Source organism: Cinclus cinclus, chromosome 13, assembly GCF_963662255.1.
Source record: "Cinclus cinclus chromosome 13, bCinCin1.1, whole genome shotgun sequence".
Lineage (NCBI taxonomy): Eukaryota > Metazoa > Chordata > Aves > Passeriformes > Cinclidae > Cinclus > Cinclus cinclus.
The window spans coordinates 8,376,986-8,393,545 of NC_085058.1; the positions used below are offsets into that span (position 1 = coordinate 8,376,986).

General features: G+C 36.5%; 1 protein-coding gene across 1 annotated transcript in view; it reads right to left on the minus strand.

The window, feature by feature from the left end:
• The window catches only part of TCF12 (transcription factor 12), a 158,633-nt gene that overhangs the window by 102,057 nt on the left and 40,016 nt on the right, over positions 1-16,560 (minus strand). The window contains exons 3-5 of the mRNA XM_062501752.1: positions 16,306-16,379; positions 14,416-14,484; positions 3,813-3,915 (exon numbers count right to left, since the gene is read on the minus strand). Of these exons, the coding sequence (XP_062357736.1) occupies positions 3,813-3,915; positions 14,416-14,484; positions 16,306-16,379 (246 nt within the window). The remainder of the gene's footprint in view (positions 1-3,812; positions 3,916-14,415; positions 14,485-16,305; positions 16,380-16,560) is intronic.

Below are 16,560 nucleotides of genomic sequence, written 5' to 3' on the forward strand. Positions count from 1 at the left end.
TCTCTGCATGGTCAGTCCATCTCTTAATGCTGGCCATAAGAAAGCATCATAGCATTACCCAGCAGAAGCCTGTTAGAAAGAAAGGGAAAGGCACCAGGATTCTAACAGAGGTGCGTGTTACAAAATCACCAGATGATATAAAATAAACTGTAACTACAACCTGCAGCTGATCTATTGGAATCAGTGAGTAAATGAGGCAGATAACCTAAAATTCTCTATTTTCATAAATTCAGAATCTCTGATTTCATTGACAAGTCTCCAAACCCTGTTGCTAGTTCAGAAACACCTTGAGCTCTAAAACGTAACCTAATCAAACTTTAAAGGAACTAGCTAAAGAAATAATGAGAAAACAAGGAAATATATTAGAAAAAAACTTGGAAGAATGATCTCTCTTCCTACTTCAAGGGACTGATTTCAACATGGCAAACTGATATTCAACCAGTGTCCTCTCACTCACTATTGACTAAATTTTTTAACAACTTTTTGTCATATGCAACCTTGTGCAGTACACAGACGATGAACGTGGAGCACGAAAGTTTGGCTGTTATCCTTTCTACCTCTTGTGGAAAGACAGGCACACAAAATAAAGTAATTCACCCACTTTAAATTTTCAAGACAGAGTAACAAAAACACCTTCAAGCTATATTCAAGAATAATCTGCTTTCTTTCTTTCTTCTCAAGAACTAGTAGTAAAAAAGCTCGGGAGAATAAAGTCCAGGGAACAGTAAAACAGACAGTACAATACCACATGCTTGAAGGGTCCTGGCAAAAACTGACCTCTCCTTGCAAGTGCAGAGTACTAGAAGGCAGCATAATTACAGAGAAAAGAATCTCATATCCTTGTGAATAGTTTTCTAGAATGTAATTAAAAGAGAAGTGTTGAATAAGCAAAGATTATCAAGTCTAAATGGAGCTACAATACCACCAATATATCTTAGCCTGATTTGCTACATATCTCTATGGATACCAACAGACTATGCTGGTCCCAAGACGATTCAGTGGTTTCACTCAAAATATAAGTAACGGCCCTTCTTTTTTTATACTACCAAATCAACACGATAATTCTGGAATTCATTAGTGAAGAACACTAACCAATCCAGCATAATAGCTTTACTTCCTTTGCAAAACACTTCAAAAAATGTCTAAATGAATATGGAAATGCATCTTTCTGTGGTAAATTGTTCATTATTGAATCATTATCAACTCTTGTTAGACAAAATTTCTCTCTTTTGCAATGTACAAGATCATTAAAATGTTTGAGAGCTCCATCATGAAAGACAGTGGCACTTTATAATCCCCTATCTCTTCAGGCAAATATGCTTACGGTTGAACATAATACACAAAACAACAACATCCCCTTGACACACAATTCTTTCTTTTAATGGTACTCTTAAGTGTTGACAGCAATGGTGAAATATGTTGTCGCTTTCTCTTCTTCTTTTTTAATAGTTTTTAACTATTGCAGAAATGTATTTCAGTCATGATAAAATTTTGGGAAGGGATGTATTTCTTAGATCTTGGTTGTGGAACCCCAGATGCTCAATCACTGTTATTAGCTAGTGAGATATTTCCTATAAGCTCATGAAGTTCACATTCTTATCCTCCTCTATCTCCTTTTAAACTCCAAAGATCACAAAATAATGAACCAATGCCTTAAATATCGTATGTCTACATTATCTAATAAAATAAATGTGCTCATTCTGTTTATGGGAACATATGCACAATTTGATATTAAAAAAAATGTATAACATTGTTTTGTCTAAAAAATCTTTAAAGTAATTATTATTTTTCTTTTCAGCAACAGATATCGAAACTATAAACACAGCAGTACCACACAGAAACCTACTATTCTATGTTTTCATGGAGCCTTTATTATTCCTTTCTCCAAATGTTCACCATCAAATAAAGTACAAATGCAAAAATTAAGGATGTGAAGGTATAAATGAACATAATTATTTGCTATGACAAGTCAAAAAACATAAGTGGACTACTTTTAAAGGCATACTTTTAGAGTTGTGATGTGAACATATCTTACAGATATATACTGAAAGCTTTCTGTAATTCTTGGCTGCATATAGAATGAAATTAAGTACTTTTGCTCCAAGAAAATAAAATCCCTAAGAACTCTTAGCCACAAAGCTTTACAAAACTATTTCAGTTCTCAGCTGCTTTGGGTGACTGACACATACATATCTTGCAATTTGTTAATCCTCTCTACAAAACCATCTAAATGGAGGCTTCTTCTCAAATCTGTATTAATGATGTAATTCTATTATGTCTAATAGAGTCATCCGTTCAATAAAAATGAAAAGCCAAGAAGATATAGTTGCACCAATTATTTTTGTCATATATTTAAAGGCATATATTGTTAAGAAATTGGACGGCGTAAATTAAAAACATGAGCAATCAATTTACCTTTGGTAAGACAAATTAAAAAACAAAAATCAAACTTTGCTATATATTTTTGTAAAATAAAATCAGTATCGGCTACAAAGCCTAGAGACATTCCATACATGCTACTGATCAAAACACTGGAGAATCAAGTGAAGTAACTTGTCTTTTTAGCTTTCTGCTAAAAAAGAAAGAAGACAACATGCTTGAAAGAGCATTTGGGGGAAGTTTGCTTTATCAAAATACCTGCTACATTCTGATTTGCTGTCTTCAGATAGAAGGGTCATTGACCAATTGACATGTCCTCTCTCTAATCAAAGTCTACAGAGATGAGCATTTAAAAATTTCCTGTTTTCAGCTTCACATATGTAGTTCAAACAAAATTTTGTTTCCAGCAAGAGCTGAGCTTTATCTGTCTCTGTTTCAGAGAAAATTAAAGTAGTAAACAAAGACTGAGCAAAGTAGAAAGATTTCCAAAAGAAATTGCAGACCACCAGGATTTGGATTTAGGTAATCCACTTAGATTACCATGGCTATGTCTTAAAAGGACAATACTGAGATCACAAAATAGGTCATGTCTACAAGATGGGGAATACAGAAGTGAAACAATGTGAAATGTACAAATTCACAACAAATACTCCATCTCCCTGAAATCTAAGGTACAAAACAAAAATGGTTCCAAGACCATTTATTGCCAGTTTAAATATTTTGAAACCAACAGTTTTATGTTCTCAACTGGAACACACAAAAGGAGATTTTTCATCCAATGCCATCAGCACATTAACATGTTTCAGGTAACACGAAGTGTAGGCAATGAAAAAAAGCTTTCAATACCTAAGGCCACAATATAATACACCCTTTGCTTGCTTGTTTTTCCTAGTTTCAAAAGCAGAACATGTAAAACAGGTCTGAAAGCAGAAGTTTTCATCTATTTCTTAAAAGTGACTAAGTTTCTAATAGAACAAATATCAAAGACATTAGGAAATTAAAACCAAGAAGCAAGCCCTCAAATTATTACCTGAAAAGAAGCCCACAGTAAATTGGTAGGTAGCTCAAGAACTGAATGTTAGAAAAAAAATTAAATGCACAACTAAAAAATTGCTATAAATGTCTTCTCAAACAAAAGTAAGGAAAAATAATCTTTAAAATAATTTAGAATTTACATCAAAACAAAATATATCAGCTTTCTAGATCAACTTAAGAAAATGTTGATATTTCCTTCTTCTAAAAAGTCCTGGATAATGGTCTTTATGAGGAGCTCGCCCAACGCAAAAAGATCTGAATAGGAAAGTCAGTGTTGCTATGAGAAACAGAGCAACTTCCAGATGCTTGACATGTCAGGCCTAGACAAGGGAATGAAAAATGTCTCTTTCTGACCAAAGAGGCTTTGAGGGGATACTCGTAAAGAATTACCTACTTACCCATCAGATTTGAGTTCATGAAAGGTGTCGGGGACAATCCTTCATGAGGCCCTAATCGACTGTCATTCAAGTGATCACTGTAATGAGGACTGTCTGCAAAACCCTAGAGAAAAAAAGACCAGAGTATTAAACAGATTATTTGGCAGCCCTGCTAATTGAGTGTAATGACACTTTCCTAATTAAATGTGCAGAGTCACAATTGGTCATTAATCACAAAAGTTGGCTTTCAGGTCTATTTCACAGAAATTACTCTCTGCCCACATATTACTTTCTTCCCATCAAAAAGAAACGACATAGTTTCTTAATAAGCTGTGTCCTCATGGACAGGATTCCTAAAAATTGAATAATATAGAGATATTTTGATATTTGAATCCTCTTAGTGATAAGTCACTAACCACAGAGAGTAAAATTAGTCTGAAGAACTTGCAACAGATTTTTTTATTAATACAAACGGAAAGCTTAGGAAAAAAAAGGCAGAAAGAAGTTCAGGAACAGTCACTGATGTTAAGAAAAAACATTGGTGTGGATGAGAAGAACAAATTCTATTTCTTCTTGCAGCCTGCTATTAATGTTACAGATTAATAGACATTTTGACACTATCACATTACTAACCAGCATAGCTCACTGACAAAAGGTTTACTTCCATATAGTGATTAAATAAACAACTTTGTCATCCAAGTTGCAAACAAGGACTGAAACAAAAAGACTTTTATATATTTTTCTACCATTAGCACAGCCAGCTTACCAGACTTGGATCAACCCTTATACAGTCAGGAAACACTGGCTTATTGAAAGCTTCCACCAAAGGCAGAGGAGATGGAAAACAAAGAAGTCCTTGGATGCATGTATTCTTTAATTAACCCAGTTATGTAAATCTCTCCTTGAGACATCTCGAAGTCCCATCAGCTTTTCCAAACAGAGGTATGAATGTGCCATTTGCCCTTCAGACTTACCAAATGCACACACTGAATCACTTATTCTGTACCAAAACATGAAAGAGCTGGCACTCAAAATTGTACTGCCTGCGTAGCCGAAGTTTTGAAAAACGTTGTGTAAACCTTATCTTACAATTCACAACTAGTCACTTCTCGTTCAGAAACCTAAAGCTCAGGCCTAATTAAGGGAGGAGGGAAAATTGTTCGCAGCTACCAGAAACCATCCCAAGTGCCCTGGGACTATAAAATCATCAATCATTGAACATTTATCATTTCTCCAGACCTCGGGCTCACACTGAAGACAACATTAATGGGGCTGAAACAGGCCTCCCTGTCTTTGCAGGCGCGCTGTCAGTTCTACCAAAGGGCTGCTAAGTGAGGGCTGGAGAACTGTCACAGCACTGCCACTTACGGATGCGTGGCACACTGCTGCGGCTGCACAGCAGCATTCCCGAGACCCAGCTCCCCACTGAATCTTGGGCTGCCTTTATCTGCTTCAGAATCGGCGATACGCTTGTGACGGGCATTCAGGAACAATCTTAGTGACATTTACAACTTGCTTATGACCACAAGGGTGTCCTCTGGAAACCATGACCTAGCCCCATCTGTCAGACAAGCAGCGTGGAACAGCAGCTGCTGAGGAAATGGAGTGGCTCCTAGCTAAGGTCACCACATGTGGTTTATTTTTATGCTGAAATGAAACAAGGAAGAAATTAAATCTGCTGAATAAAGAAACAAAAATTTGCAAATACATGACTAAAATCAAAGTTCCTAAGTAGGTAGCTTTATACTTTTGTCTCTGCTTTTACTCCTTATCGTGGCTGTCTTTTAAAACCATTTTCCCTAAGACTTTAGCTATACTTTATTTTAAAAGAAAGAAACTGTAAAGGACACTATCAGTGATAAAAGAGGATCCATATCTCAGACATTCAGCAAGTGGCACCCAAACGAGGCCCAGAAACTGAAATCTTTAAGACATCTTTAGCTGCAGAGTAAAGAAGATAAATATTGAAAACATAACACCAGTAAGACTCATTTCACATACAGTTGCACATCATACAACACAATCTACCTAATGCACAGGATTCTTAATGGTCCTCCCCATTTTAATACTGCATATCTCCCTCACAAAATAGAGGAATTGGAAAACTGGGTGGATGGTTTATACAAAAAGGAATACTTTTCCTTCTATCATCAAATTTCCTTCAAGGAATGCTTGACATCATGGTCATTTCATTTCCCCTCTCAGTTTCCCAAAATGCACTTGCAACCAATTACCACCACATCCAAGTTGTACTTCTACACTACCAGACAACTCAACTACTTAATGGAAAATACTCAGGGTTATCCTTCACAACACCAAAGCCATTAAAAATAAAACATCTGGTATACAGGGTGAAAATACACTAAGGGATACACAAGGCCTTTAAGTAGAATTGTTTTTTCTGGACCTCAGTGCAATTCCTAAAATTAATTGTATCAGGCATTTCATTATTTGCCACTAAAGAATTCACACCTGTGTGAATTGTAACCTATGCTTTCACCTGTAGTGTACCAATAGAAAGAGCTCTTACCTTGGCCACCATGCCTGACACCATTAATTCAGAGTCTCAGTGTTCAGGCATGAATTATCAACTCAGGCCACAGTTTTGTTTGGGATTAGAAACCCTGGGCTGATTTCTACATATAACTCACCCACACTAAATGAATATTAAATGACCATAAACACATGCAGTTTTGATTTCACAACTTTTGCACTTCACAAAAGCAAATTAAGAAAAATCAGAAGAGCTCTAAAGACAGTGATTTAAATTACACAGTTTTTTCAGAGCATTCTTCACATTTAAGCTGTACTTCAAATAAAATTGCATTTCTGATACCATTCCTTGCTTTTGCATCCATATTGTTAACCTACAGAGTAAACAACAAAGTACTGCTACTGGGAAGAGCTGCAACCAATCACAGACAAAATTTCAGAAGCTTTCAGTAGCTTCTGGAAAGCTAGAAGCTTCTAGTCATACAATCAAAGCTCAAAAAAATATATTTAACAAATATAATAGTGCAAATTGACAATATATGCTTACTGCTCAAAGAATAACACAGTTGAGAGCCTTAAAAAGTCTGGAATACTAATGAAGGATAGTGGTTTTTAAGACACACCCCACTTGTGCGACTGAGTAATTAAGAGAAAACACAATCAGCTAGCACATGAACTCATCCCTCATGGAAAAAGCAGCAGAAGATGGCAGGGAAGGATTTATACAAAATTCTATCAGAGCCCCTTATCAAATCTGTTTTAAGCAGCACTCAGTAATACACAATGCCAAATTTCATTCCTCCTTTCTGAGAAAGGCAAGAAATCTCAGTTCCTGACAATTTTGAAGACTAATCTACCGAAGCTTGCTTAAATACAGTTGGACTGATACAGACTCCAAGCAGGAAAAGGAACTAATCAGTCATGCCAAAAGTTACTCTCTCCTCTTGGGAAGAGCTATTTGATGGTACATATTCTGGCTGGTGATGTCATTCTTTGGGCAACAAGTTGGCTTCCAAAGCCCTTTGGAGCATTTCTACCTCCTGCTACCTGCAGGCACGTTTAGCACAGAAAGGCTGGAAAGAGAAGTTCCATGCTGAATAGACATCCCTACTTCTGCCTCTGTGGCTCCTCAACAAACCTACCAATGGATTAGCATACATCAGAGTGCACAGTTGGAGTGTTTAGCAAATAACTGGCAAAAAGTCCACAAAATAGGAGTTACTGGACAAATTTATTTCCTGTTCTAAGCACTCTGCTCTGAAGGGACTGCAGATAGCTCAGGGCATTCTTCGGTTTGCAGAAAGAAAACTGATTTTGAACATGATTAGATGACATAGCTGTAAACTCAAAACTGTCTTGCTCGTTCCAACCTCTTACATAGCTATTACAAAAACAAGTTTTAACTTTCCCAAAGGAAGACAAAGTTTCTTTTTGTAGTGTTATAGCCCAAATAAAGTGCAATTGGGGTTAACTGTTCCCTTACAGCATTCTGTTCACTTTGCACAGGCTTCTCCCTGGATTTCAGTCTGACATAATGTTTGTGATCAGAAAGACCAAGTCAGATACATCTACAAATTGTCTACTAATAATACCTGTTATGAAATACAGCAGAAAAACTACCACTAATTAGTGCAGCAATTTAACTGAGTAGTGAAGGCACTCTCAACATTGAATGAATGCTCTGCTGTAACTGTATTCGTTTTTCAAGGATTTCACTGGATTAGAGTGATGTTCTCTAATAATTCCAATGAACAAAGTCCACCAATTCAGAATAATATCCATTTCTACTTCTTCTGGGTAAAATGCCCCAAGTACCAAAGTGATTTAGGTTCTAGCTGTGTCAGGATTTTCCAAGCACAGGGGTGCTAACACAGCCAAACCAATTAAAAACCTGACACTATATTACAAACTCATAAATACTTGTACACAGGACACCTGAAAAGCATGTTACATAATGTATTATTCTAGAAGACTCAGAAGACAAAAATGGAAAAAACCCCCAACCCATACACTCAGAGTAAACACATTCTTACTTGGCATGTTTATCCTACCAAATCATGAAAGAAGGCCTGACACAATAAGCCTATGCCCCATTTAATAAACAAGTGGTAATTAACCTCCTAAAACTCAGTATCTTTCAATGAGCGTTAAAGTTCTGTCATTCTGGTTAAAGTTAATTACAGAACTCACCTAAGAAGTCAAAAACCTTTCCCACTTTACTCTCCTTACCTTTTCTCATTGCACTGGTTCCAGGTTTTCTGTGGGATTCATCCTCTTTATTTACTTCCTTTTCAAAAACATAAAACCACTGTCCCTTAGAAATTGAATCTGAAGTCACACACCAGCATTTGTCCATGCACAAGCAAAATCGTACTCCTGACCCTAACTCAAGTCATGGGGTTTTTGTTTTCAAGTAAGCAAAATGTCTTGCTTCCACTTAAAGGTAAAATGTGAAAAATCAAGAAGACATTGTCACTACTTGGCACACAGATTTTCCTAAGCATTTATTGAATTCATACTAAACTTATAGAGTTGTCCTCCCTGTACAATTTAGTACTGCACAGCACTGCATTTGCTCTAGTCCACTAGACTAGAGATAACAGGGGTTTTCTTTGTTTCTCCTCCCTCAGCCCCAAGCCCTCTCCTACACAAGTCCCTGGGAACAGACCAAAATCTAAGGCTCGTAACCAAGCTGCCAGATCACTAAGCACATATTTGCATTTTAGCAATTTACAATATAGCTCAATTACAGCCTTTAAACTTAAGACATTATAATTCCACTGAAATGAATGGCTGAGTTCTCAGTTTGACATGGCTGCAGACCAAAAGATTAAACTTAATGAATGCTGCTTTCAATTCCTTGAGTTTTATAGTTTGGCTGACTTTAAATAACAAATATTAATTGTTTAAAGCTCAGGAATACTGAGGTCCCTAGCAAGCTAAATTCGGCAACGAACTTATGAATCAGGCAACAGTCATCCAAATGACTAATGTGTAAATGAACCACTAAAGCTACTGCTAAAATCCACTTTTTTAATTATATGGCTCTCCAAATTAATCTGAAAGTTCTAAAGACAAACAAGAAAGGAAAAAACACAAGGAGGGTGGGGGGAAGTGAGGAAGGAAAGCGAGATGCAGAGGCGGTGAGAGACAGACGGACAGACCACAGAGACTGACTACATCCAGGAACACTGTGCTGAGTCACTGACTGAAGGTTAGACAACAGGCTCTGTACAACAGCCACACCAACATGTCCTACTGAATTTAAAAGATTATGGATTATATGATCCTGAATGCTCCCAGAAACACACAACCTTCGGGGGAAAAAAAAATGAAAATAAGAGTATTTTTAGTTATTCAATCTATGTATCTGTCAATGGCTTCTAGTGGAAAGACTAGAGATCCAAAAACCTGGCTTGGTCTACTGAACACACAGATCAGGAAGAACGTTGCAAAAATTAAGGTAAGGTAAAAATAAATCCTGATAAGAGTACTCTTCTTTTTGCCATGAAGGTCACTTGCACTATGTTCATTGATCTTAACAGAACATCAAGAAACATCACATCATCACAGGTCATGGCCACAACTCCATTTAAATCATGGAGTACCTTGCAGCAAACAATCAGTGGGAACAATGTTGTTCCCAAGCAATGACCAAAATAATTCTACAAAGTCTGGAGCAGATGAATGATGATGGGAGTCTCCCCACACTCCTTACACTGTTTCATCCATGTTACTGTCATTTGCCTGCTACAATCCAGAAGCTAAGGTACCAAACAGACCTGTCTGATGTGCCAGGAAACAAACACATCTCCCTGTGCAGGCTCCATGCCTGACACCTCCCAGCCCCCTGAGAACAGCCAGTATTTCAACCCATATCCCTCAGTTGTGCAAGAAGCTTGTACAATACTCCTTAAACAAAGGAATAAATGCAGTTTGTTGATGGAGACCACCCAATTGCACCAGAAGCAAGGAGCTTTCTAGCTTTCATTACAATTCCCTTCTCATAACCATCAGCAAGTGTTAACGTTCAACTAAAATATTCTAAAGACAGAAATGCAACTTTTTGTGTTATTTGGTCACCTGCTACATGGTGGGGCAAAAGCAGGTACTGCTACCCCAGATTTCACATATTATTGGGAAAAGTCAAAGACAGCTTTCACAAGTATCCTCTAAGTGTCACCCTAAGTAATGCTTTGTAACAGAGTTCTAAAACTATTCATTAGCTTATTTTCCCATATCAACTTGAAACACATGAAAACCATGTGTGCAGGAATGGAGAACAATTGAAAATACAGTTTCTTTTTTCAAATTTATTTGGATGCTTTTATCTTTTAATAAACATCATTTTCTCCAGCTCTAAATCCACTTCCAAGAAGTTAAGTTACTGAGTGACAAATCTGATTTTAAACAGCTAAACCCTATAGCCAGTTACACCTCTCTAAACTCCTGTGAGACAAATAATCACCATGATATGCAACGGGACAATTCCCAGGCCACATGGAAAACTAATTTGTGGACAGACTTCAATGCTAATTTCAATGTGGTAGGTAGTTGCAATAAAAACAAAACAAAAACCACAACCAAAAGATCCACTTCTCCAATATAGCTGAAATGAAAAATTCGTATGATTGAAACCAGATTTTTCTAGTCTTTGCTAAGCTATAAACCAGGAGATAAAATGATACAAGTATAGCCAACAGACTAACAACAAACACTTAAAGAAAAAAATTGAAAACCTGACTAAAGCACTCAGAATTTAAAAAACAGAACTTGCTTTGAAAAATGCTGCTTAAGAATCAAATTACAAAGTAGGCTGCATTTGCAAGTGTCCTGAGCACTGAATATGGAATATTTAATTTGGGCTTTAATTCCACAGTGAATCATCTGCTACCTTGTAGAATACATCAGGAAAAGCAAATAACAAGCAGCAGAAACACCAAACACCCTCCCTCCCCTGAATTAAAAAAAAATCAGAGGACAAAAAGGACACAAATACAACAGACTTGATAACACTTACTGTGTTTCTGTGCCCCTCCTGTCTGGTTTTGCTATTTAACAGCTTCCCTTCTTGTTATGTACCTGAGATTAAGAGGTATAAAATACTATTTCAAAACCTGCTATCTCATTACTATTTTTTGACTTCTTTGCAAATTGAAAGTACTACTTTGGGTGAGGAGAGTATAGTTTGGGCATAGAGTATTCCAGATTCCAATTTATGTCTGAGCATTTTACATGTAGTAGAGGGAACAACCTGTTGTCTGATGCTACAAAACCATTTAATCTTACAGTGCCATCTTCACTGAAGCCACTTTGGCTTCAATTAAATACATAGCAGAGTGATGTAAAGGAACAGGAGGGTAAACTGCATCCTCAGTACTGAAGCTAGATTCATGTTAAAACAGGTCAAAATGTACACTCACAGCTTTTAGTGTAATGTATATGCTGCAAATTATTTGAAACACCCACAGTTCAGATTTTGGAAGAAAAATGCCTCAGCTAATTTATGCTAAATTTTTAACAGTTACAATTATTATGTGTGTATGTATCAAAAGGAAACCCATCAAGGAAATGTCTTATGAAAAACATTTCAGATATGTTTGTTTGGAGACTGCAATCTGAACAGATCAAAAACTGACTTGCTCCTTTTATTGCTCCTTTTATGTTACAACAAAACCAAAACAACAAAAGAAAACCTCGCAGAGCATTATTCTTCATGAAACAGCAATCATTAGCCACACCACAAGAACAACTATAACTGAAAAAATGTTTAATTATAATAGAATGCTTACTCCCAAAAAAGTGATTATACCAATTTGCTGCTACATTATGAGTATAAATTAAAACTCGCAAATACCGCAGGAAAGCTAAAAAGTTCAGTATCATCTCACAACAGGAAGACAAAACTTTCAGGTGCTGTAGGGCAATAAATCATTGTTCAGAATACATGGTACTCGAGTCAAGTACCTCAGAATTTGCTTCAAAGAGCTCAGGAGAGCAAGACTTTCAAAAGGCAGTTTTACCATCCTCTGGAAAACACTAAGAGCTCCTCTTCTAGTGCAAGGCATTATGAACACATGCAAAAATATATGTAGCTCTATATCACCCAGATAAGGGAGAGACTTGCATACATCAACGAAAAATATTCATTGAAAACCCACCACTGCTGCACATACAAAGGTAAAACAAGATTGGAGACTAGGAAGAAAAACAAGCCCCACAAGAGACAAACTTGGTATTGCATATGGACTTCAGTACAACCATTCAAGAATAAGGAAAGCCACCAGCACATCACAGAATTCCAGTGACTGCTAACTACCATTCCTGAATTATTCCTATAAACAACAAAGCTTTCTTACTTTTTCCTTCACACCCCAAGGTAGGTATCTTTTCATATTATTCATTTTTCTAACAAAACAGTTGGCCTATACAAAAGAGATTTTGCTCACAGAAGCCACTAATGTCTCAGTTTGTACCTTTTCACAAATCTAAGATCATCACAGCAAATTCAAATACCTGCTGTTCTTTCAGTGTTAGAAAACTACTTCCCATTAGGTAATGAAAAGACAAGGTTCCTATATGAGGTTCTCAAGCCTGCTGATTCCTAGCCTTTAATGTTACTTCAAAACACTACTGAAGTAAGAATGGTTTAGTTTTCAATAAGGTATTACCAGAGACTCATAAAATAAAATAAACTGCTATTATATAAGAGAGAAGGTTCCTGTCTGAATTATTGATGAAAAGATTAAAGCACATGACAAATACCCAACCCCACAGCATGTATACACAAATGCGTGTACCACAGGAACATACATTTTCACAGTGAAAAGAAGTTAGCAATATGTTTTCCCCAATTCCCAAAAAAAACCCTACCCATACCAGCACTCTTCAATCATTCCATGAATAAATCAAAGAGTGGGTAAACAAATACCGTAAAGTTTGCTGATAGCAATTTTTTTTTAAATAATCCTAACTAAAAGTTAGTGCAGAGTTGCAAACCAAATTCTCCATGAAATTGGTAAGAAAAGAGCAGATAAAATTTGGTGCAAAATACAAAATGAACATGCTTAAAAATAACAATGTCATAACAACGTGGTACCTATGGTGCAATGTACAAGAAAATATTACTTTTCTACATAGTTTTTAAAACAGTATCACTTGTATGACAGTATAAGTGCCAGAGCTAAGTGGCAATTAAAAAATTGCATGACTTAGCATCAAGTCAGAAAAGAACAGAGAATGAATCTATCATTATGTGAGGCAGAAACTTATGGTATACCCTCCTCTTGACTAGTGCTTGCAGTCATAATGACCCTAACTCTGAAGTTATACAGAAGAAGAAGAAAGATTCAGGGAACTGCACCAAGAGCTAACCACAGGTTAGGAGCAGTTACTATACAGACACCAGTGCAATACTTCAGCTTGGTTGAACACAGAAGTGGCACATAAATAAAGGTGATTGCAGGGAAAGAATAAAAATTATGAAGTACATCAGTGACTATTTGGAACACTGGAACATGGAGGAAATCAGATACATCACTGGGAGGCACACCTAAAACAAAAAAATCAGTAAGTTTTAGCACAAAATCCTTGCAATTGTTGCCAAAACTGTAACCAAAGCCAGAAAAACTCACAAACAGTAGAGAGCAAGCCCATCAATAGCTATGAGAACCATGTCCTAAAGGCTGGCTCTGTCCAGGAAATCTAAGCCAAGAGCTGGGATTTTTGCCAGGAGAGTACACAGTAAAGGTGGCAAAATATTTGCCCTATACTTACACTCTTACCTTATGCATCATTGCTGGCCACAGTCAGACCATTTATACTGAACTGAACAGACCTTCAGCAGGATTTGGGAAAGAAAAATATCCTTTAGCCAGTATTCCACCATTTTTTTCATTAGCCTTCAACAGGTATGCATTAAACTAGCACCAAATTCCAATTCTATTCACTTGAAAACTGCTTATCTTTCTGTGTCTTTGGAAATTCTAACCAACAGTGAGCCAGCACTTTAAATTCTTAATAATTTTGACACTATATTGTGACCTTTAACAGAAAACTCCAGTAGTAGGCTACACATGGACTTAAGAAAAACCCTGAAAATCACACACAATATAAAAAGAATAAGTGATACCTCTTGAGATTTCAACTTTTCTATGTCTGTGGAGAGGTCTGAGCTTTTTCCATGAAGGCTGCCATTTTCCTGTAAACAGACAAACAAGAAGTAAGAGCAGTTAGGACAAGAATAACATTCTATATTGAAATAATGAAGGAAAGCAGTGGATTAGAAAGTTGAACATGTAAGACAATTACATCATACTTAAACTCTGTTTAATCAACACAAGGAATAACCTAGAAATGTAAAAGACTGTGCATTATTTGCCCTGCCTTCCAAGAAAGCAATATATACTCTCACAATACAGACTCAGACACACATTTTAGCTCTTTCTCAGAGACATCTGGTCTAGCAGCACACATAAGAGTAGACAGAAGTCACTGTTATTAAAAATCCCAAATCATTAATTTGCCTCATCAGTTGTAAGAAAACCAAAAACTAAAGACCATGCATCGTAGCCAAAATTCATGCATGTAAGCTTGATTTAAACCAGTAAACCAAGTCCACTGCTTTTTCAGTGAATTCAGAAGAGAAATTATCGTGTTCTACTTTTTATACAGAAAATACCAGCCACAGGACAAATTAATTTGTGGCTCTTAATCCTTACCCATTCTATATACAGAGAATATATATTTCTAGTGTTCACTTCTCTGGGGAGAACACAGGAATGAAGTTATCCTGTGAAAAAGAATTGAGTTTTCTTTAAATGGAAACTCTTGTCACCTAAATTACATTTCAGATTACCATTCTTTACAGCCTTTTTAAAAATAAAAAAAAAATTTAAAAAAGGCTAATACACAAGGCTCACTGTGACCAGTTAGGTCACCTTAACTCATAATTGATTAAAATTGATCAGGAACATAGAAAGTGAGAGTCAAAACACCAAACACATGATAAAAATTTGAGTTACACAAAACTGCATAGTATGATTCCATTTCAAATGCAGAGGAGGCATGTGAAGGTTCAGCTCCATGACCCAAGTTATGCAGGAAATTTTAAAAGAAAGCCTAATATTCATGTTGCGCAGAAGTATTTCTTCAAAACATAGAGTACTTCTACATTTATTATAATGTATTTAGTAACGACCAATGGAAAAATCAGGACTTCATGAGAAAACTTTCTACTGCTGTCTTCCAAAGTAAGGCAGAGGCCATAATAACAACCAGTGAGCTGAACAAGGTCTTGCAGCCTACCCATCTCATTCCACAGCACAAGAAAGATGCAAAGGTGCAAGTGCTAACACAGGTCTCTGACTCAAAGGCACTAAAATCAGAACATCAGGTACACTGCATATATCTAGATTAGGTACTCAGCTCATTGTCCATTTAGGGAGTAAATATTCATAAGAAAATGGAGTAGATGAAAGGGAATGTGAGCAACTACAGGGAAGCTTGCTTTGACCATTGAGTTTGAAAAGGGTCATGTTATTTTAGGATATCAGATACTATCAAGAACCTTCAGCTCAATAAGTGGGATGGATGAAGCTGAAACAAGAACAGGAGGAAAGTACTCAGAAAGAAAAGCCTCTCTTCAACATCATGACATAGCACATACTATAGCTGGTTAATGCTAACAGGGAGGCAAGTGTTCCCCGCACTTTGCCAATAAACCTCCTCCAAATATCACAAATTCCAGTTTCATTTTCTGAGTATGTGTTAAATAAAATACATACTCATCATTCAAGCATACAGTTACCTATGGTTTATTTTCATGAATTCTCAGCCTATATGTATTTTAGTTTCAGAAATCCAAACTGCTGCTGTAGCCCCTCAAAGTCACTAAAATCTCTAAAAGATACTAATCTGCATACTTAAGAGTTTCCCTTCAAAAACTTAGCCAAATCATCTGCTGATTTGCACTGTGTATTCCCATAAACTTTCACTATGAATTATTACACGGGTATCTTACCCTTGAAGATTCATAGGAAGGACTTGGCTGGCCGCTCGTTCCCCAGGATGTGGTGCCTGTTCGCTCATCCATACCTAGCAATAAAAGAAAAACACAAACCCGTAAGAAATGATAGCACAAACAGTGTTCTCTGATGCAACCTGAAAAAAATATTCATCCACTTCCATACACTTTAAGTAAATTCATCTTTCATATACTTAATGTTTCTAAAAGGAAAATTTAAGATTAACAGCTTCCTTATTAATTAAGCTGGCT